General features: G+C 43.5%; 1 protein-coding gene across 4 annotated transcripts in view; it reads right to left on the minus strand.

Moving 5' to 3' along the window:
• Positions 1-7,123: 7,123 nt before the first annotated feature.
• The window catches only part of LOXL4 (lysyl oxidase like 4), a 277,261-nt gene continuing 261,921 nt past the window's right edge, over positions 7,124-22,463 (minus strand). For all 4 annotated transcript variants that reach the window (XM_068257598.1, XM_068257599.1, XM_068257601.1 and 1 more), the window contains 3 exons: positions 21,023-21,159; positions 11,923-12,034; positions 7,124-7,567 (listed from right to left, as the gene is read on the minus strand). In XM_068257598.1, coding sequence (XP_068113699.1) covers positions 7,497-7,567; positions 11,923-12,034; positions 21,023-21,159 — 320 coding nt within the window. In that variant the 3' untranslated portion in view covers positions 7,124-7,496. The remainder of the gene's footprint in view (positions 7,568-11,922; positions 12,035-21,022; positions 21,160-22,463) is intronic.

Genomic DNA, 22,463 nt, shown 5'->3' on the forward strand with positions numbered 1-22,463 from the left:
GGCTGGAGGAAGCCCCAGACATGTATAAAAGGCGCCAAAAGGATAAAAGGAACGCGTTTCACAGAGGTGCATGGCTCTTCTACTGACCACATGTGCTATTGCTCCGTTGTTATTGCCTGATGAAGCGGGATCAAACCTGCGAAACGCGTTGCATATTTGGAGTTCATAAATAAAATATATTGACTGTCTTTACTACAGTCATTGTGTGTCTACTTGGAGGAGGTAAGTCCACCACTACCTCCTCTATTTACCAAGAATTTGTTTTTTAAGCTCATTTAGCTTCCTTTTATCCTTTTGGCGCCTCTGTTCTCCTGCATAATATTGAGTCCACCCTGGGTGGAGGGTTGAACCCCCTTTTTCTCATCTACAGAGAGCGACTTATTATTCCTGGGTGGGGTCAGGAAAATTTCCCCACCTGCCTTTACAGTGGTTGCATAATGGTAACCCTGGTTTGTGAGTATTAATATTTACTCTATCTAGTAACCATTTACCAGTACATATTACACTATTGGGGCTCTTGGTGTTCCTTGTTTTTATTTATAATTGTTTTAGATTTGAGCTGTCTGTATTGTTGCATCTCTTCTGTATCTTATAATTAAAGTGAATGTCAACTGACATAAAAATAAAAATAGATACTCCTCTATGGAGAGGGAAGGCGCTGGGTCCTAGAGAGCCTCGCCGTTCCTCTCACAGTCCCCACGTTCCAGCACAGTCACCCGTTAGCAGTATCTGACCGATCATTGGAATACTACTGTCCTGCGTGAACGCACTCTCTTGCACGGTCACGCATGCGCAGTACAGAGCTGCCCGTCGGCGGGAGCACTCGGGCTTCCAAAGACTTCCATAGCCTCCCGTGCCAGCAACAAGGCATGTGAGAGGAACTGGAAGGCTTTATAGAACCAAGAGCCTTCCCTCTCCATAGGTAGCTATCTAATTTGTTTTTTGTTTTTAATTTCAGTTGACATTAACTTTAAAAGAAACAAAACAGTAAAAGTTGCCTCTCCCAGACGTATATAAGAAAAAAGAAAAGTTGCCCTCTAAGCCTCTTCTTAACCCTTCATACGCAATGCAGGCCTGGTTTTGCCAGAGCTGTTGAGGATTGTGGTTGGTCAGTTCAATGGACCAAAAGAAAAGCCTGGCAGGACCAGTGTGAGGTGAGGAGGGAGGCCCGGTACTTCTCATTGGTCCACTGATCTGATGAGTTAGAATCCTACTCGGGGGAAGATCCTCAGTGGCCCCGATCAATGGCCCAATGGTGGGACCTGGCGGGCAATGTAAGGATGTTTTTTCTGGGGCTTCCTTTTCAGCATGGCAGCAGTAGTTTGGTGGGAAGATGCTCATTAGTGGCTTTTCAATCAAAATTCAGAGTAATTGGGTCATTTGATGAGATGTGGATTACTTTGTGGGACTAGAAATGTATTGTATTTTATTTTTAAATCTTGCGTTAGGGCTGGTGCACACCAAGAGCGCTTCTGAGCACTTTTAAAATCACTAGCACTTCGAAAAGCGCTTGGCTAATGAATTTGTATGAGCTCGTGTGCCAAACGCGTGTCGTGCAGTATTTTGGAGGCTATAGTAAACGTGGAAAATCGCTGTAAAAACACTGAACAGAGCGATTTTCCTAGCGTTTTTCTGCCAAAGCTGTTCACTTCCAGCTCAAACTGTACAAAAAGTATAACATTGCTAAACCAAAACGCTCCAAAAATCTGTATACATAAATAGAAATTGGCTAGGCACATATCTGGGTGAAACCCTTATAAAAATCGCTGTAAAAAACACGGTGTTTGTGATTACGCAGGCGATTTTTGGTGCGCACTAGCCCTTATAGTTTTTCCCTCTTTCAGGTGGTGGAAGGACGGCGTTCCAACAACATTGGCCGGGGAACTTGTGATGGACTATGGAACCCACCAAAGCAACTGACCACTGTGAATACAAACTTCTTGTCCTTTTATGTCAACCAACAGGTATTGGAATTTTTTTTTTTTTTTTTTATTCTACATTCATTTTAATTTAACCTGCCTGGCGGTACGCAGTTTCAGAGGCTGCGTCCGCGGGAGGATTTTTTTTTAATAAAATGTAATTTATATGCTTAAAGTGGATCCGAGGTGAACTTTTACACACATTGCATTATTGTGTTCCTTTCCTATTGTTTATAGGGCATTTCTCAAGCCAAATACTTTTTTTGTTTTTGTTTTACTACTCAAATTCCCTATAAACTAAAGACGCCACGCCTACAGGTTTTCAGAGAGCCTTGGCAGTAGCAAGGGCTCATGGGAGTTCAGTCTGGCAGGAGGAGGGGGAGGTGTTACTAGCCATTGATTTCAGAGGCAGAGGGGAGGAGGGAGGAGGAGAGGGGATTAGGCTGATGGCTCAAGATGCAGATAAGCCTGCTTCTGTGTAATGTTTACAAACAACATGGCTGCTGTCATTGTATCATAGGAATAAATAATCATATTCTATTAAAGCTGTTTGCAGCTAGATTTGCTGTGTAAACTATCTAAACTTGAGTTGGTGGCAAGCAGAGGGCCAAGTGTTAGCTTAAGGATATAAAGCACATTTTATTTTAAAAAAATCCTCACGGGGCCATGTGATCCTCTGCGGCGGCTTGCCCGAGTGTAGGTCAGACTTACTTTTTCTTGCTTGCACAAAATACCCTAAAAAGTGCAGGTAGATGTCCAGGAGGTGCCCTGGAAGCTCCTTCTTCTGAGTCTGAAATCAAAGCTAGCGGCCATTCATATTCTGAGGGAGAAGATCATAAATCTGATGAGAGCTCAGATTCCAAATGTAGAAAGAGGAAGTTCATGTTTCCAGCAGGAGACGGATGAACTTGTAAAAGCTCCGCAACGTTACAATGGAGAAAAAGTTAATAAACCCTTCTGGTGAAGATGAAATGTGTGAAGGCTTAGAAGGTTCTCAGTTTTCTGTCCACCAGTATAAGAAAAAAAAAAAACTATATAAAAATGAAACACTCAAACGCTCTAAAAGTTATAAAATTGTTTACTTTTAAAAAATACAATTTTTTTTTTAGGGGAGCAAAGCCCCTATTGTGCTTAACCTCGGTTTCGTCTTCCTACCCATGCATGCGTTTTCTACCGAGAAGATGCCTGTGCCAAACATAATTCCTTGTACCCAATACTTGGCAAATAAAATCCATTCTGATTCTATTGTAGATGCCACATACTCAAACGGTACCAAGCAATCTGTGCTTCTCTCTCTGGTGCAGCGGCGAGACTAAGGAGCTTGTTGCGAGTTTTAGATGCGGCCCCAAGCATTGTATTGATATGGAGCCTCAACACTTACCGAGGACAGCTGCACTGTCAGAGAGGTGTAATCAGAGTAATGCTGGGGATACACGGTACGTTTCTGTACCGTGTATCGACCAGCTGATAACATTCAGCTGGCCCAATCACGCCGCTCGACCCGCGCCCGCTCTATTCCCGTCGGCGGAATCGAGCAGTGATGAGGAAGCGCCGACAGGGACGAGCGGCAATCGATCCGCGCGGACGAGCGGGGATGCGCCGGCATTGAGCCGCTGGCTCGATCCGGCGCAGAAAACGAACCATGTATGCGCGGCATAAGGAAACTGGTTAAGGTCTCTTGCACACTGCAAGCGATTCCGATCCAGATTCCGCTTTTTAATCTGTTTTTACATCTGATTCAGATTCACAGTGTGCAGGGAGCAAACTGCAAATCGGAATCGGATGTAAAAAACGATTAAAAAGTGGAATCTGAATCGCTTGCAGTGTGCAAGAGGCCTAAGGATTACCACTATTCAATGTAAATATAGAGGTGTTCATTACCAGCATAGCTCCCAACTGTCCCTCTTTCGGAGGAACAGTCCCTCTGTCCCACTTTCACCCTCATCAGTCCCGCTTTCAGGACTCCTGTACAGATCAATGTAGATAAAAAAATTTCTTAGTTGAAAAATATATATAACTCTCAACTTTATTCCCATCCTTTTACCGCTTATCTACGCCCCTGTATACTTCATCTCCAGCACAGGGGCGTAGATAAGCATCTATTGCGGCGAATGGCCGCTGTGTGTGTGCGTTAGTGGGGAGATCAATGAATGGGAATCGCAGTTCCCATTCACTTATTTAAGTCCTCATATCTGTAACCGCCGGCATCAGTGAGATGCCTGCGATCATTGTAACAAATAAAGTAACACAGCCACGCGTTATTTCCTGTGTGCGTATTAACTGTATGTGGCAGGAACAAAAGTGTGAGGACATCTTGTGGCCAAATAGTAACATTACACCTACAATTTTTTTTTTTCTTTATTAAAAAGACACAAATGCCATTATAATTAACCTGTTTCCACCCCAATCTCCCATAGTAACTTAAATTAAATAATTGCATATATATTTATAAAAAAAAAAAAGTAATAAAAAAAATATATATATATATATATTTTGTCACCATACATTGTACTAGGGAAAGATTTTAAACGTTGTAATAACCGGGACAAATGGGCGAATAAAATGCGTGGGTTTTATCCACTGTAGAACGTTTTTATTTTAAAACTATAATGGCTAATTGAGAAATAATATATTTTTTTTCAAATTTTTTTTTATTCCCGTTAAAATGCGTTTAGAATAAAATCATTCTTAGCAAAATGTACCACTCACAAGCTATATATCATATCTTTCTGATAAGTAGCTATAAAGTTATTGGCAAATGAATGGGTGGAGCCCTAGCAGGAGTTAATTGCTCTGGTACAGAAGGGGAAAAAATTCCTTAGTAGGGAAGCAGCTAAAGTGATATATTTGTTATTTTCAAATGATAATACGAAGAAACATTACCGTATTTTTCCATAAGACACACCTAGGTGTAGATGACCAAAAGCCAGGGGGAAAAAAATACTAAACCTGGTGCGCCCATGGTGCATGGGTATCTTGTGGATCTTCTCCCCTCCCCAATTTTTATGTTCCCCTTGTACCTCTTGGGTCCTTGTGTCCCCTTTAGTGTCTCCCTTGTGTCCTCCTCTGTCCTCATCAGTGCCCCATGTCCTCTAAAGTGCCCCGTGTGCTTTTAAGGGCCCCCTGTACTTGTGTGTCCCCCTGTGACACTTTTCTTCGGTGGGGGGTTTGCAGGATTGCAATGTCTGTGTCCCCGCGGCCGTCCCGCCCCTCTATACTGATGTGTCCCGTCTACATAACCTTTTCTCCAGTTCTCTAAAGGATATGCGGGGAGTGCGAAGGCTGTGGCTTACCGCTGGCTAGCGATGTTCAGCGGTGGTCCGTGCACACTGCCAAAGCCTCTCTACCTTCACTTCTGCATTGCTGATGTAAGCGGAAGTGAAGGCTTTGCAGCGCGCACGGACCACCCAGCGGATTTTAACATGGAGGATTACCGCTGATCATCGCTAGCAAGCAGTAAGCCACAGCCTTCGCACTCCCCACATATCCTCTACAGCACATGTGTGGAACTCCAGGCCTGGAGGGCCAGATCCATGCCAGTGTTTAGGATGGACTGAGAAAGAACGGAATGTGTTCTATCTGATGGACTGCACCTTTCCTGACTCAGATCCATCAATTCATTTGAGCTGTATCAAAATGTGTGAGGAGCTCGGCCCTCGTAGGACCGGTTTGACATACCTGCTTTAGAGAGTCGGGGAAAGTGGAGACGGGACAAGAACACATCAATAGAGAGGGGCGGGACAGCCGCGGGGACACAGACACATTACGATCCTGCAAGCCATTATCCGGCAAACCCACCCACAGATGCCTTAGGCCTCGTTCACATCTGAGGAGCGCAGATGGCCGTGCAATCCGAACGCAGCGCATCTGATCGCACGCCATCTGCCCCGCTGCGCTGCTGATCCCATCCATTGACCGTGATGGGATCAGCTCTGCGCTTCCGGGCAAAATGCAGCCAGCAGTACGCAAGCGCTTCCCAGCGCATCGTACTGCTGCGGAGCTCAGTAGATGTGAACGGTAGAAGGGCAGTCTATGCTTTCTGATTAAGTTAGATAAATAAAGCAGTTATAAATAAAATGCAAACTTAATCAGAAAGCATTTATGCTGGTCTGTCTTTGTTCAGGGGACTTTGCAGTGTGAGAGAAGGCTTTGTTTACATTTCTCACTTGATACAATTAAACACAAGGTAACATTATGTAAAGTTCGGAAGGGGCCAGCTCTGCTGGAAGGGAAGCTTCTAATTCCTGTGTGTAACCCTTTCAATGCTGGTCTAGTAAAAAAAAAAATGCTGGTTGTATATAATATGCTGTAAATAATCTTCTAGAGCAAAGTAGAAATGCTGGGTTTCATTCCGCTTTAATGCTGGGAATACACTGTTTATTTTTTAGCTGATTAGATGGTTTGAAGATGAATAAAAGCAGTTATAAATATAAAATGCAAAGTCAGCTCTCAGGGCCGAAAAAAAGTGTACTTTGGGAACGTATAATTTCTAAATGAATAATAATACATATGCACAAAAGCAAATATGATAACCGTACGGCATATAAAAAGTAGGAAAACGTGTTTTTATTGAATATTATGTCACGGTTTTATACCACTTTAAGCAGAAATGCTTTCCGATTGTCTGACTTTGTTCAGGAGAGCCTGCTGTGTCAGAGAAGTGTTTAGGCAATGTTATCTTGTATTTAATTGTATCTAGTGAGGAATGTAAAAAGTTCGGATGCCTCCAGCTTTGCTGGCAGGGAACTTTTCTAAGTCCTGTGTGTAACCCTTTGCTCTAATAGACTACTTACAGCATATTATATACAACCAGCATTTTTTTTTACTAGAACAGCATTCAAACAAGAAATGCTGGGTTTCATTCCGCTTTAGATTAGGGCTGCAATACTACCCAGGGGGGCTGGCGTTAAAACTAGTAATGAGCAAAAGTTCAGATATTTTTTTTTCCATTATTTTTTGCAAAAATAATGTTACATTTACCTTTCGAAACCTGCCATTAATCAATCATTTTGTATTAGGTTTTTGATTTTTTTTTTTGCATTTTTTATGAATGTTCATGCTAAAAATAAACAATTTTGGGCTTTTCGTGGATTTTCAGACAAATTCCTTTCATTTGAGCATATTGTGAATGTACAATGTATTTTCGGGAAAATTTTCTCGAAATCTAAAATGGCAATTTCGATGCAAAAATGACAGCAGTAAAATTAGAGGATGTCATGAATGTTTACTTCTCAATTCCAAAATAATTACAGATGTTCGCTTTGAGCTTCAGCAGGTTTTTTTTTTAGAAAATATTATTTTTCCAATGATTGTTCCCGCTGCATTGCAGTCTTTTTCTCGTCACGGTCAGGTTGTTCCGCTTCCTCTTCAGGTGAGTTTATTAAAGTTTATATAGGTTTCTGTTCAGTAAACACAGTTTTTTTTTCCTGACGTGGTTTCAGTTTAGCACTTGAAGACCTGAGTATTGCTGTTTTTCCAGTTGTGACGTGTAGCACCTTCATGTGGACGTAGGCGGTGGTGCAGAGCAGCCTCTGGCATGAAGAAAGTCCTGGAGGTGTTCTGGACCCCGTGGGAGGTCTATACCTGGTTGTTGGTGAGTCTTAGCTGATTCTCAAACTCTTCTTCCAAGTCTGCACTGTAGGCATCACCTGCCAAGACAGAAGAGTCAGTCAGAGCCCAGTCTGCATGATTAACCACTTCGCATCCAGACCTTGTTTCCCCCTTATGGACCAAAGCAGTTTTAACATTTTAGCTGTGTCCCTATTTAGCCAGCAATAACTTTATCCCTACTTATGACACCTAAAAGAAATATGTTTTTTTCAAGACAAACTAGGCTTTCATTGTATGGCATTTATTCCCTCGAACAATTTTGTTTTCTATGCATTTTAATGGGGAAAATAGTAAAAAAAAAATTTGTAAAAAAAAATCTGTTTTACCAACTCCAGTATAAAAATAAAAAAAGCTGTTACATAAAAACACAAGTTTTGTTTGGCTATTTCTACAGTTTATTATAAAACTTACGTTCCTATCACAATTTATGGAAAAGATATTTCATTCTAAAATAATGCTACAGTGTGCATTTTTTTTACTATGAACTGAGAAAATAAAATCATTTATAATCGTAAAAATCAATCTTATTGGCTCAGGGAATACATATTCCCTTTCACCAATTAGTACTGCAGCAGATAATGCCGGTGGTTTGCACAAGAGCAAGCCCAATCCTGCACAGCACTGCTTCTGCTACACGACGTATATCTACGTCCTCATGGCTTAGACGAAGTCACAGAGGACGTAAATATAATGTAGTGGTGGTTAAAGGACCACTAGCAGAAAACATGTTAAAATGTAAAATCTATCTTAACACATAAAGAGAAGTTTCTTCCAGAGTAAAATGAGGTATAAATTACATTTCTCATGTGTTGCTTTCACGTACAGTAGGTAGTAGAAATCTGTCAAAACTGACAGGTTTTTGACTAATCCATCTCTTCATGGGGGATCTTCAACATTTCAGTTATTATTTACAGAAGCACGCCCTGGAAAGGATCTATACAAAGATGCAGGCCACACCCTCTACCTGTCTGCACACAACTCTGTGAACAGCAGTTGCTCCGTCCAACTGTCAAAGTGCTTTTGAAAATAAAGAAAACCCAGAGAATCCCCCATGAAGAGATGGACTAGTCCCAAACCTGTCGCTTCTGTCAGATTTCTACTACCTACTGTAAGTGACAGAAACCTAGGCAAAAAGTGATTTATAGTAGATTTCACTGTGGGACACCTGATAGTGGTCCTTCAAATGGGTACTGATTTATACTAAATATCAACTGTGTCATTTTTAGCAAATTATGCTATTTTCAGATTGAAAGAAAAGCATACATTTAATTGATCCATAAAATAAAAAAATAAAAAAAATTCAGCTTATGATTCTAGAAAAAGTGACCATACACTTCAATTTTTGGGATTTTGGTGGATAGACAATATGGCCAACACCCAGTCAGTTCTTCCGTCGGCAATATTGTCCATCCACCACGGTCACTTTCAGCAGAGTGACTGCGAGGAGACCTGACTGTGTGTTCAGTATTAGGGCTGGTGCACACCGGAGTGTTCTGGAGCATTTTTTAAAACGCTTGCAGGGGGAAAACAGTTTGGCTAATGAAAGTGAATGGGGCTGGTGCACACCAGAGCGGCTCGTTTTTCCACAAATGCAAACTCGCGGGCTGCAGCAGTTTTTTTTAGACTTCTGTGGCGTTTCTGCCTCAATGTTAACCCTCCTGGCGGTATGAAAAATTCCGCCAGGCGGCAGCGCGGCAGGTTTTTTTTGTTTTTCTTATCTCATGTAGCGAGCCCAGGGCATCCCCCGCACTCTTCGATCAGGAAATCCCGTTCAAAGAACAGGATTTCCTGGAGGGCTTCCCCCGTCGTGACGTCATTGGGAGTTCCGATCCACCCCTCAACGCTGCCTGGCCAGGCAGCGCACGGGGTCTGGGGGGGGGGCCGCGCGCCGCAACGTATAGCGGCGATCGGGCGCGGGGCGGCGGCGATCAGTGTGCTGGCGCAGCTAGCAAAGTGCTAGCTGCGTCCAGCAAAAAAAAAAAATTAAGAAAATCGGCCCAGCAGGGCCGGAGAAAACCTCCTGCGCGGCTTACCGCCAGGAAGGTTAAAGTATAGGAAAGTGGAAAACCGCTTTGAAATACGCCAGATCAGGCTTGTTTTCCAGGCGTTTTTGTTACAGAAGCTGTTCAGTAACAGCTTTACTGTAACAATATTTGTAATCTGCTACACAAAAACACTCCAAAAACCGCTAGGCATGTTTAGAAAACCTCTCTAATCATGCCTAGAATTGCTTTGAAATCTGCTTCAAAAACCTCTAGCGTTTTGCGGATCTGCTAGAGGTGTGATGAGCTTACAGGTAGTGAACTATTCGAATCCGTGATTAAAATGAGGCTTAATTACCCATAAGTCTGCAGTCCTCTATGCGTTCCAAACGTCTTATACGCGTCCTATTGGACACATTGCAAGACTCACTATGCACACTTCCGCTTTCCAGCTTGAAAGAGGAAGTGCGCATACAGAGTCTTGCAAGGAGACTTCGGAACGCATAAAGGACTGCAGACTTATGGGTAAGTAACCCCTTGTCTCCCAGCCCCACACCTGAGGCAATTAAGCCTCATTTTAATCACGGATTCTAATAGCTCACTACTCGTGAGCTCATCACTATTCAGTATCACTTTAGTCTGCTGTTTCATATTATTGCAAATTGAGAATTACAATCAATTTTTCCAATTGTAATATTTGATAAAACTGTTTGTTAAAGAGACTAACAAAATTTTGAGCCTTATTTCTTCTATCCTATAGCTGTTTTAATGTGCTCTGGCTTATTACAGCCTTTCCTAGTTGCACAGTGGCTGTATTATCTCTGTTATATGATCTGATCTTATCTTCTCTCCTCTGTCGGGCTCAGGCAGTCAGGCTGGAATGTGCATGGCTGCTTGTGATTGGATAGAAGCTATACACACCCTCTCCAGGCCCCCTGCACACTCTGTATGACTCACACACTGAGCTACTCTTAGCCTATCACTTGCTATGTCTTTTGTTTATAAACACTGCATAAAACTGGCAATTACAAGCCAGGATTGCAGCAGGGAGTGGCAGAAACAGCGCCGAGGGGCCCAGGAGAACATAATGAATAGAATGGTATGCTTTTTATTGTAAGAAATTTACAGTACAGATTCTCTTCAAGTTTCCCCAGATGTAGAAAAACAAAACTTGAAAACGCTGAAAAAAAATTACTTGGTTCTATAAATCAAGAAACGGACAATCTACCCTACAACGTTCAATTCTCATTAAAATAAAATTGATCAGAAAAAGTGTCCGCCACATATACACGCTCAACAAAAGTCTTTTACTATAAACAACTTTACAACTTTTTTTTTTTTTATCATAGTTGTTTGTAAAGATACGTCTTGGCGTGTAAACATCTATTATACACACAGGACGACTTGACGGGCAACTTGACGAACAACTACAAATTTACATATTGTTACTCAACTGGTGAATGGAAGTCCTTGAAAAATCATAGCAGACTTCTGTACACATTGCCATGTTGGACACAGCTTCTCTCAGTTGTTCCTCAAGTCAATCCAACAGTTGGATTGATGTCTTATCAGTTGTGTGAACAATAGCAAGCAACTTTTTTTGGGTTGTTTCAACTTGTTTCACAACAAAAGTTGTTCAATATTTGTGCTGCATAAAAGACCGCTGCTGAGTGTGTGTGTGTGTATGTGGTTTTAACCAATCTGAAATAGATACGGGGTACAATTGCTTTATTCCTTTAAAGGGAACCTAAACTGAGAAGGATATGGATTTTTCCTTTTAAAATAATACCAGTTGCCTGACTCTCCTGCTGATCCTGTGTCTCTAATACTTTCGGCCACAGCCCCTGAACAAGCATGCAGATCAGGTGCTCTGACTGAAGTCAGACTGGATTAGCTGCATGCTTGTTTCAGGTGTGTGATTCAGCCAAAGAGCTCAGTAGGTCTGCCAGGCAACTGGTATTGATTAAAAGGAAACATCCTTATCCCTCTCAGTTAAGGTTCCCTTTAAGCAATACCAGATTCCTGGCTGTCCTGCTGATACCCTGCCTGTAATACATTTAGCCATAGCCCCTGAACAAGCATGCAGCAGATCAGGTGTTTCTGATATTATTGTCAAATTTGGCTGGATTAGCTGCATGTTTGTTAGGTGTGATTCAGACACTACTGCAGCCAAATAAACAACACCAGTTGCCTGGCAGCCCTGCTGGTTTAACAGGAAATAAATATAGCAGCCTCCATAATCTTCTCAGTTGAGTTTCCCTTTACGCAAATCAGCTAGCTTTTGCAGTGAACCTTACTGCGTGAATTTGCCTGCTCACCCCCAGACCTGAATGTTACCATCAGGGGGGCTCCCAGATAAATGTAGCCAGGAAGCCCCATTCTGCCCGGAAGGATTGCGCACCTCCTCTTACCTGTGTGGCAGTTGTGCATCCAGATCCGGTGGCCGTCGTACTTGCACCGACACCTCATCACATTGTTCCTGAAATCCGACTCCGCCACTTCGGACTTTGGGTTCAAGATGACCTGCGTGTCACAAGAAGGGAGATACTTAGACCGGAAGCAGGACATTTGGGTACCCAGCGGCTAATGGGCGATTTGGGCACCTCCATAGGCTCTAGTGCAAATATCGGCTATTAGGCCCCCAAAGCAGAAATTTGGGCAGGTGATAATTATAGTTTTCAAAATTACGTTATAGTTTTTTACATTTTTATCATTTTGAAACTTAGAACTTTATGGTATTTGAAATTTTTAATGTTGTGAATTTACCAAGTATTCAATTAAAAAAAGATTGTTTTGAAATGTATAGTTTTGAACATTGTCAGGAAGGGTGGTTTTAGGGTTAGGCATCAGGAGAGGGGGGGTTAGGGTTAGGCGCCAGGAAGAGGGGGTCTTAAGGTTAGGTGTCAAGAAGGGGGGTTTTAGGGTTGGACGCCACAAAGGAGGTCTTAGGGTTAAGTAGAGATGAGCGTAATAGCGTAATGGCGTAATTACGATTTCGCGAAATTTCGTGTAATTAGTGTAATTACGTTTATGGCCGTAAGTACATAATCGTAATGAAGAAGGATTTCGCGAAATTTCGCCTAAGCGTAATTTTCGCGTAACTTTCGCATTGCAACGGGTATTACGAAATTTATGCGTATGGCCATGCTCCCGAAGCAGAAAAGTTGACGCATGGATCAATGTTAGGTAGCCGCCGACTTTAAGGGTTAATAGCAAAGCCCCCTTAAATGCTAAGAGCCTCAAATTTGGAGAATATATTAAGGAGATCAGAAGGAATAAGAGGAAAATTTTTTTTTTCAAAAAGACCTTATAGTTTTTGAGAAAATCGATTTTTAAGTTTCAAGGGCGAAAATGTCTTTTAAATGCGGAAAATGTCAGTTTTTTTTGCACAGGTAACAATAGTGTATTATTTTCATAGATTCCCCCAAGTGGGAAGAGTTTTACTTACTTCGTTCTGAGTGTGGGAAATATAAAAAAAAGACGTGGGGTCCCCCCTCCCAGACATCTTCAACCCCTTGTCCCCCATGCAGGCTGGGATAGCCAGAATGCGGAGCACCGGCCGCGTGGGGCTCCGCACCCTGACTATACCAGCCCGCATGGTCCATGGATTGGGGGGTCTCGGAAGGGGAGGGGCAGCCAAGCTTTCCCCTCCCCCTCCGAGCCCTTGTCCAATCCAAGGACAAGGGGCGCTTCTCCACCTCCGATGGGCGGTGGAGGTGGAGGCCGCGATTTCCTGGGGGGGGGGGGGGGTTCATGGTGGAATCTGGGAGTCCCCTTTAAAAAGGGGTCCCCCAGATGCCCACCCCCCCTCCCAGGAGAAATGAGTATAGAGGTACTTGTACCCCTTACCCATTTCCTTTAAGAGTTAAAAGTAAATAAACACACAAACACTTAGAAAAAGTATTTTAATTGAACAAAAAACATAACCACGAAAAAAGTCCTTTAATATTCTTAATTAACCATTAATACTTACCTGTCCCTTTAAAGAAATGATCCCTCGAAATAGCCTCGGAAATGTTCTATCAGTTACAATGTAACAAAGTTATTACAATGTAACAACTTTGTTACATTGTAACTACGCCGCACCCGACGTCACTCGCCGCCGCCGCGTCTGTGCTGCACGGATCCGACAGAGCTCTGAGCTATAGCTCAGAGCTCTCTAAGCATCTTTGTATTTGGGCTCCAAGGAGCCCCATTGGTCCTTAGCAGACCAATGGGGTTCCTTCTGATTTGAAGGAACCCCATTGGTCTGCTAAGGACCAATGGGGCTCCTTGGAGCCAAAATACAAAGATGCTTTAGAGAGCTCTGAGCTATATAGCTCAGAGCTCTGTCGGGTCTGTGCAGCGCAGACGCGTATGTGGCGGCGGCGAGTGACGTCGGGTGCGGCGTAGTTACAATGTAACAAAGTTGTTACATTGTAATAACTTTGTTACATTGTAACTGATAGAACATTTCCGAGGCTATTTCGAGGGATCATTTATTTAAAAGGGACAGGTAAGTATTAATGGTTAATTAAGAATATTAAAGGACTTTTTTCGTGGTTATGTTTTTTGTTCAATTAAAATACTTTTTCTAAGTGTTTGTGTGTTTATTTACTTTTAACTCTTAAAGGAAATGGGTAAGGGGTACAAGTACCTCTATACTCATTACTCCTGGGAGGGGGGGTGGGCATCTGGGGGACCCCTTTTTAAAGGGGACTCCCAGATTCCACCATGAACCCCCCCCCCCCCCAGGAAATCGCGGCCTCCACCTCCACCGCCCATCGGAGGTGGAGAAGAGCCCCTTGTCCTTGGATTGGACAAGGGCTCGGAGGGGGAGGGAAAAGCTTGGCTGCCCCTCCCCTTCCGAGACCCCCCAATCCATGGACCATGCGGGCTGGTATAGTCAGGGTGCGGAGCCCCACGCGGCCGGTGCTCCGCATTCTGGCTATCCCAGCCTGCATGGGGGACAAGGGGTTAAAGAGGTCTGGGAGGGGGGACCCCACGTCGTTTTTTTTTTTATATTTCCCACACTCAGAACGAAGTAAGTAAAACTCTTCCCACTTGGGGGAATCTATGAAAATAATACACTATTGTTACCTGTGCAAAAAAAACTGACATTTTCTGCATTTAAAAGACATTTTCGCCCTTGAAACTTAAAAATCGATTTTCTCAAAAACTATAAGGTCTTTTTGAAATTTTTTTTTCCTCTTATTCCCACTGATCCCCTTAATATACCCTGGGAATTTGGTGTTCCTAAACTTTAAGCAGGCTTTGCTATTAACCGTTAAAGTCGGCGGGTTTTTAAATGTTTACATTTCTCCTTTGAAACTTTAACATCGATTTTCTCAAAAACTATAAGGTCTTTTTGAAAAAAAAATTTTCCTCCTATTCCTCCTGATCTCCTTAATATATTCTCCAAATTTGAGGCTCTTAGCATTTAAGGGGGCTTTGCTATTAACCCTTAAAGTCGGCGGCTTTTTTATATTATACGGAGCGTTACGGTTTAACGCGAAATTACGGTAGCGTTTAATGCGAAATTACAGCATGAACGAAACGCAAAATTACGCGTTGAAAATTACGCTTACGGTATTTTCAATTACGATTTTAATGGCAATTACGCTACCGTAATTTCGCATCGTAATCGCAAATTTCGCATGCGTAATTTTAGTAATGCGAAATTACGAAAATTTCAGCTCAACTCTAGGGTTAAGCATCAGGAAGATGGGTTTTAAGGTTGAGCGTCAGAAGGGGGGGGGGGTTGTGCGAGAGTAGAGTTAGGTTAAGTTGTAGTAAAATATTGTTTATATACCGATATTTTATTATGATTATTTAACTTTAAAAGCAAAGAATATCAGTAGATATTAACAAGAATTTTATTAATCATAATGGGCGTGCATTTTTCCCTGAGCCCCTTTTACATGCACGCCTTAGACCTGCTCTTCAGTTTCTGTGGATTCTGAAAGCTGCTGCAACATAAAAATGCGAAACTTTCGTGGTCTGTATTGAGTTTCCCGTCGCACAGTCGGCTGGACGCCCTGAATGGGCTAATAGGCCTGTAAACCTCAGACCCCTGGTCAGCCAGCGCAGCGTTCTGCTAATGTGTCGGTTATATATCACCCTGCCGCAGCGCCATGAATTGTATCTTTGCCCCAGCGACATTGCGGGTAATGACTATGGATTTATGAAGAGTTATGGGCTGCCGGAGACAAAGCCGGTAAAATAGGATTTTGGTCATATTTATTTGATCTAACTTGCAAACTAACAGGAAAAATGCTCTGGCGCGGTGAGATTGGATGATTTATCGAGACGTTGAGGAATAGGTGAGGGTCCGGATCTGAAGTAAATCTGACTTCTTCGGATAGAATTTACAGAACGCCAACCGTATTTCATTTGACTTTTTTTCTGTAAGTTTTCAAATCGACTTCTTATTTTAAAGAGAACCAAAGTTTGTAATGTTAAAATATTGTAATGTAAAGCCTTGTGTCTGAGCTGTAAGGATTGGCCGGCGTTAGCTGCAATACCTTACTTTCATTCCTGTAAGTCATTTGAAGCTCCACCCCCTACGTCAGCAAAAGCGATGTGGTGATTAACAGTTTCATGAACTCCTGGCTGTCCTGTCTATCTATTTGGCTGCAGTAGTGTCTGAATCACACTTGAAACAAGCATTCAGCTAATCATGTCAGATCTGACCATGTCAGAAACACTTGATCTGCTGCATGCTTGTTCTGGGCCTATGGCTGAAAGGGTCAGCAGGACAGCCAGGTAACTGGTATTGATTAAAAGAAAATATAGCAGCTAACCTCCATGTACCTCTCACTTCAGGTGCCCTTTAAGGGGCGTGTCTCTCACCTGATCCATGGGCATTAGCGGTTTTGCCTCTCCCTTACTGTTCCCCTAGTGCCGTCTTTTCCTGATCATGTCATTACATGTGACCGGCACTAGGGGATTAGTGAGAGATGCGATCAGCCTCCAATTCTGCTAACTCTACACGGAATGTACAGGGGGACAAACTAGGGTGACGAGGATACAGGGGGATGAACGAGTAGACAAAAAAGAAGACATACGAGGATACAGGGGCACTGAGAACAATACAAGGGGGACAATACAGGACTCAGTAGACGTAAAAGGGGTACACAAGGTACAAGGAGTATATTTTTATTTTCCCTGCTTCTTATCCGCTAAAGCTAGGTGCATCTTATAGTCCGGATAGTGTTATATTCTGAAAAATACAGTACATTGTCTTCATTTTTTTTTTTTTTTTACCATGTTCCTAATCTACCTTATGCCGGATTTCCAATCGTTTTTCTGAACGATTTTCAGACCTGAACTGCCAAATTCTGATGTAAAAATCGGAACTATTCTGATTTCGAGAGGTGTGTTACTTAATCCTGCCACTTTGCACGATTGAGGTGGGGAGAGGTTATATTTACTTATTAATTTCCTCCCATCTTAAAGGACAGATTCAGTAAAAAAAAAGGTGGTAATGTCACCAGGACTGGTTGTTCAAATGGCATTCGATTTTTTTTGCCTTGTACAATCATTTTCTAGATGAGATGCACATTCGCTTTTTATCAAGTGGAACTGTACTTTGTAGCCTGTAACGGCTGACATGATTGCTGGGAATCAAGGCAATTATTCTGCTTGTATTATCTTTATGCCCCTTTCACACTTGCAGGCTAAGCCTGTGTTACGTTACAATATTTGGCCGCAAGAGGCCACAAAAGCTAGGAATGTCTATGGAGACTTTTACAAGTATTGCGGTCCCTTGCGTTGCACCGGAAATATCCAATCAGACACAAGGGCAAGGTTACCGCAAGCACTGAGCTTAAAGTGGATCCGCGATAAACTTTTACTCATTGCATAATTGTGTACCTTTCCTATTGTTTATAGGGCATTCCTCCAGCCAAATACTTTTTGTTTGTTTGTTTTAATACCCTAATTCCCTATAAACTAAACAAGCCTCGCCCACAGCTTATCCAGTGACTTGGCACTCTGAGACCCATGTATCAAGGGCCTATGGGAGCTCAGTCTGGACAGGAGGAGGAGATGTTACTAGCCAGAGATGGCAGAGGAGGGAGGGGAGTTAAGGTTTTACAGGCTGAAGGGTGGAGATGCAGAGCAGCTTGCCTGTGTGTAATGATGAGAAACAGAATATGGCTGCTCTCATTGTATAACCGGAAGGGATACAGGAAGTAATCATAAACTGTTGGAACTGTTTGCAGCTAGATTTGCTGTGTAAAACGATCTAAACTTTACATAATATATATAGAGAAGTTACTTGTTCTAGTCAGGGGCGTTGCCAGCCCTAAAGATCAGTGGCACGTGTCCCGGATCTATTCTGTGGTGCCCCGGATGTCCCCCAGGCAGAGTAGAGACACCATAGCACCCAGCATGGCACCACAGCACACAGCAATGGGGGTATGCTGGATGCTGTGGTGCCTCTATGGGGGCACATTGGGTGCTGTGATGCCTTTATGGGGGCATGCAGGGAGCTGTGGTTCTTCTATGGGAGTAGTCTGGGAGTTGTGGTTCCTCAATGGGAGGCTCGTGGGAGCATGGGAGGGGTCCACTAGAAGGTCAGGGAATGGTATGGGGGGGAACTGCCAGACAACCTGGCGGTAGGCCAGCCAGCCAGCCTGCCCAGCCAACTCAGAAGCCAGGTAACTCTATTTATGTGATATGCTGCATTTTTGTTTGTACTAATGCTACGTACACACTTGCGATAACGATTGTTTGCAAGGAACGATAATTATCCGACGAACAATATTGGAATGCAACGATGGGATGCAGCGATCATCATACACATTTTAACGATCGTTCTCGCAGAAAAGAACGATCAGAGGGAAATGTTGCGTACATGTTTATATAAAATTAAAATAAAAACACTAAAATGGAATTCCAATAGATAAAAATGATACTTAATTTGAAAACAAAGTTTATTTGTAATGTAACAATCTTTACGGGTCGCGCTACACAGGAAGTATGGAAGCTGGGCAGAATCCAACGCAGGCGCATTGGCCCTTGTAATGATCATTCTTGGCAGATAACTGTACACACTATAGTTTTGTAATGATTCTCGCTCGATACGATCAGTCTTGTTGGATTTTCTCATCGGGCTGATAACGTTCGTTTGTCGTTGAAACAGCAGCCTAACGATCGTTCTGCTGACAATCGGGTAAAGAACTTTACCAAACGATCATTAGGTTGTTTGGTAAAGTTATTTACCCGATTGTCGGCATACCGATCGTTAAGCTGCTGTTTCAAAAGACCATAGTCGCAAGTGTGTACGTAGCATTATGGAGAGGGAGGCTTCATCCAACATTTTGCTGGACAGGCCTACTTAGACCGCTGTTACGATCATGTAAATTTGCCTCCACCCATGACCACACCCACATTCTGGTGCATAGCCACACCCATCTTTTGGCTGGATTTCCCAAAAATGCCCCGGAACTCTTAGTATTCTAGGACCGCCCCTGATTATAGTTAATTGTTCATCTCGGATCTGCTTTCAGGGTGACGCACATAATGTAAACATGTTAAACCCAAAACAATGAGCCCAAAGCATTACCCAGTCATTATTAGAGTGGGGCCGAACCTCCGATTTTAGGTTCGCGAACTTCCGCGGAAGGTTCGGTTCGCGTTAAAGTTCGCGAACCGCAATAGACTTCAATGGGGATGCGAACTTTGAAAAAAAAATAATTATGCTTGCCACAAAAGTGATGGAAAATATGTTTCAAGGGGTCTAACATCTGGAGGGGGGCATGGCGGAGTGGGATACACGCCAAAAGTCCCGGGGAAAAATCTGGATTTGACGCAAAGCAGCGTTTTAAGGGCAGAAATCACATTGAATGCTAAATGACAGGCCTAAAGTGCTTTACACAGTACAGGTATGCAGTGGCAGGTTCACTGAACAGGAATACAGTGGCGGGTTCACTGAACAGAACAGGTATGCAGTGGTGGGTTCACAGTACAGGTATGCAGTGGTGGGTTCACTGAACAGGTATGCAGTGGTGGGTTCACTGAACAGGTATGCAGTGGTGGGTTCACTGAACAGAACAGGTATGCAGTGGTGGGTTCACTGAACAGGTATGCAGTGGCGGGTTCACTGAACACAACAGGTATGCAGTGGCGGGTTCACTGAACAGGAATACAGTGGCGGGTTCACTGAACAGAACAGGTATGCAGTGGTGGGTTCACTGAACAGGTATGCAGTGGCGGGTTCACTGAACACAACAGGTATGCAGTGGCGGGTTCACTGAACAGGAATACAGTGGCGGGTTCACTGAACAGAACAGGTATGCAGTGGTGGGTTCACAGTACAGGTATGCAGTGGTGGGTTTACTGAACAGGTATGCAGTGGTGGGTTCACAGAACAGGTATGCAGTGGTGGGTTCACAGTACAGGTATGCAGTGGTGGGTTCACAGAACAGGTATGCAGTGGTGGGTTCACAGAACAGGTATGCAGTGGTGGGTTCACAGTACAGGTATGCAGTGGTGGGTTCACAGAACAGGTATGCAGTGGTGGGTTCACAGAACAGGTATGCAGTGGTGGGTTCACAGTACAGGTATGCAGTGGTGGGTTCACAGCACAGGTATGCAGTGGTGGGTTCACAGAACAGGTATGCAGCCAGACAGGAACAAGCTAAGCCTAACTAATCTTTCCCTATGAGAGACAGTCTGCAGCAGCTCACCCTACTCTCACTAACGCAGGCACACGAGTGAGCGTAATGGCCGCCGCTGCCTGCCTTTTATTAGGGGGGGGAGTGGCTCCAGGGGCTAGTGTAGCCTAATTGGCTACACTGGGCCTGCTGACTGTGATGTAGAGGGTCAAAGTTGACCCTCATGGTGCATTATGGGGCGAACCGAACTTCTGCAAAAGTTCGCCTGCGGGATGCGAACGCGAACCACTGAAGTTCGCATGGAACCGTTCGCAGGCGAACCGTTCGGCCCAACTCTAGTCATTATAAGCTGGAAATTAATCCTGAATTAGGAATTAATAATATATAAAGAACTAGGGTCATCGACCCACAATATACAGCTACCAAGAGGAAAAAGAAAGAGTAGCTCCTCTAATAAGTATGATATAAGAAAGATATTATTATTATTATTATTTATTTATATAGCGCCAACATATTCCGCAGCGCTTTACAAAGCACAATAAGACGACAAGGGGAACACAGATACAACTAACAAATGTACAGCAGAGTTCCAAGCAGCACAAATATTGTTACAAGATCAGTAAACATTAGGAGGATGACCCCGCCCTTGCGGGCTTACAATGTAATGGACATTCTATCACTCCAGCAGTACCTTAGAACATAACGTAAATGATGGAGCGCAGCGGACCGACAGGAATCCCAGTGATGTACTTCACCGTGGGGGGAGGGGCACTATGCATATGACCGCACTCTGCCGCAGGGTCTTTTTTGGGAGGGGGGGGTTTGCATTGGAGCGGCCGCAAAATGACAAAGTGTAAAGCCAGCTCAAAGAATATGTGGAGTTTATGAAGGAAAACGTTCTGCTTCTCACCTGGAAGATGTAGTTTCCCGGTCCCACATCTGTGATGTCTATCCACTGGCAGTCGATGTCATGGCGATAGGTGTCCCAGCATCCCACTGTTATACCTTGTTCACCAAAGTTGGCACATTCATAGCGCTTCTGTATTCCTGCAAAACATTGAGGGTTATCATTGCTTTTCTCTACACACCTTAAACATGTGTCAATGAAGTTTTCAAGAGTTTTGTCTGTCACTTCCCTTCCACCCACCAGGAGTCACCGCAGGAATCTGCAACATCCCTTCCAGTCCACACCACACACTTGTTGCATTATTTTAAAAGGAATCTGAAGTGAAATATGCGTCCTGCTGCGTATATATATATATATCAAAGGCGCCGGGAAATGTGGGTGCCCAGTTAGGGCCCCCCGCACAATACCTACCTAACCCCTACCCCCGCACACCAGCTACTAACACCCCCCCCCCCCACCCTCCTTTCCAACTCCTGCACTGACTTCCAGGGGGGGGGGGGGACACAAATATCAGCATTTGTGTGCCCGATAAATTTCCACTCCAACCCCCCCCCCCCAATTACCAATATTTTTAATTGTCGCCTGTGCGCCCTCATTTACTGTTTTATGTCCTGCCACATTTATTTACTGTTAACCGCTTGAGGACCAGAGGTTTATACCCCTCCTGGTGACCAGGCCATTTTTTTTATTTATTTATACAATACACCACTTCACAAATTTAAAACGATTAATTTAAAACAAATTAATTTTACCCCCTTTGCTTCTCACAGATAGACCTTTCTTTTGGTGGTATCTGATTGCTGCTGCAATTTTTATTTGGTTATTAATTTATAAAAAAGCAAATTTTTTTGTATATTTTTATCCTCCCCTACTTCCCCCTTAAATAGGCCCTACACTACGGTATACACACTACACATACCTAGACATATGGCTATGTCAGGGTTTAGATTGTGAGTCCATCAGAGGGACAGTTACGTGACAAGGCAGTACTCTGTGCAGCGCTGCGTTAGATGTCAGCGCTATATACCTTTTTTTTTTATTAACACAGCCCGCCAGTGCTAATCAGCGAGCATAAAACAGTGAGTCTTGAGGGCTTGAGTGAAGAAAATAAAGGTGGGGTGAGTTTGATGGGCTGGTGGGAGCAGGTTCTAGAGAGTGGGGGCAGCCCTGGTGAAATCGCATCTGGGAATGAGAAGTGTTCAGTGATAACAGGTGAATTGGAGGGGGAAGGCCGGTATGTGCCTGTGGACAAGATGAGAGGTGAAGGTCAGGCAGGTCCTCCTGTGCACTGATTTGTAGGCCAACACAGGATCTTTAAGTTGATCCTAAAAACAGAAGAGGGGCCAGTAGAGGGCTTTACAGAGGGGAGTTGTGGGGGCGGAGCGATGGGAGGAGCTGATCAATCAGTAATGAATGTGGCAGCCAGACTGAAGGGGGGGTGATG

The sequence above is a fragment of the Hyperolius riggenbachi genome, chromosome 10 (assembly GCF_040937935.1).
Source record: "Hyperolius riggenbachi isolate aHypRig1 chromosome 10, aHypRig1.pri, whole genome shotgun sequence".
NCBI lineage: Eukaryota > Metazoa > Chordata > Amphibia > Anura > Hyperoliidae > Hyperolius > Hyperolius riggenbachi.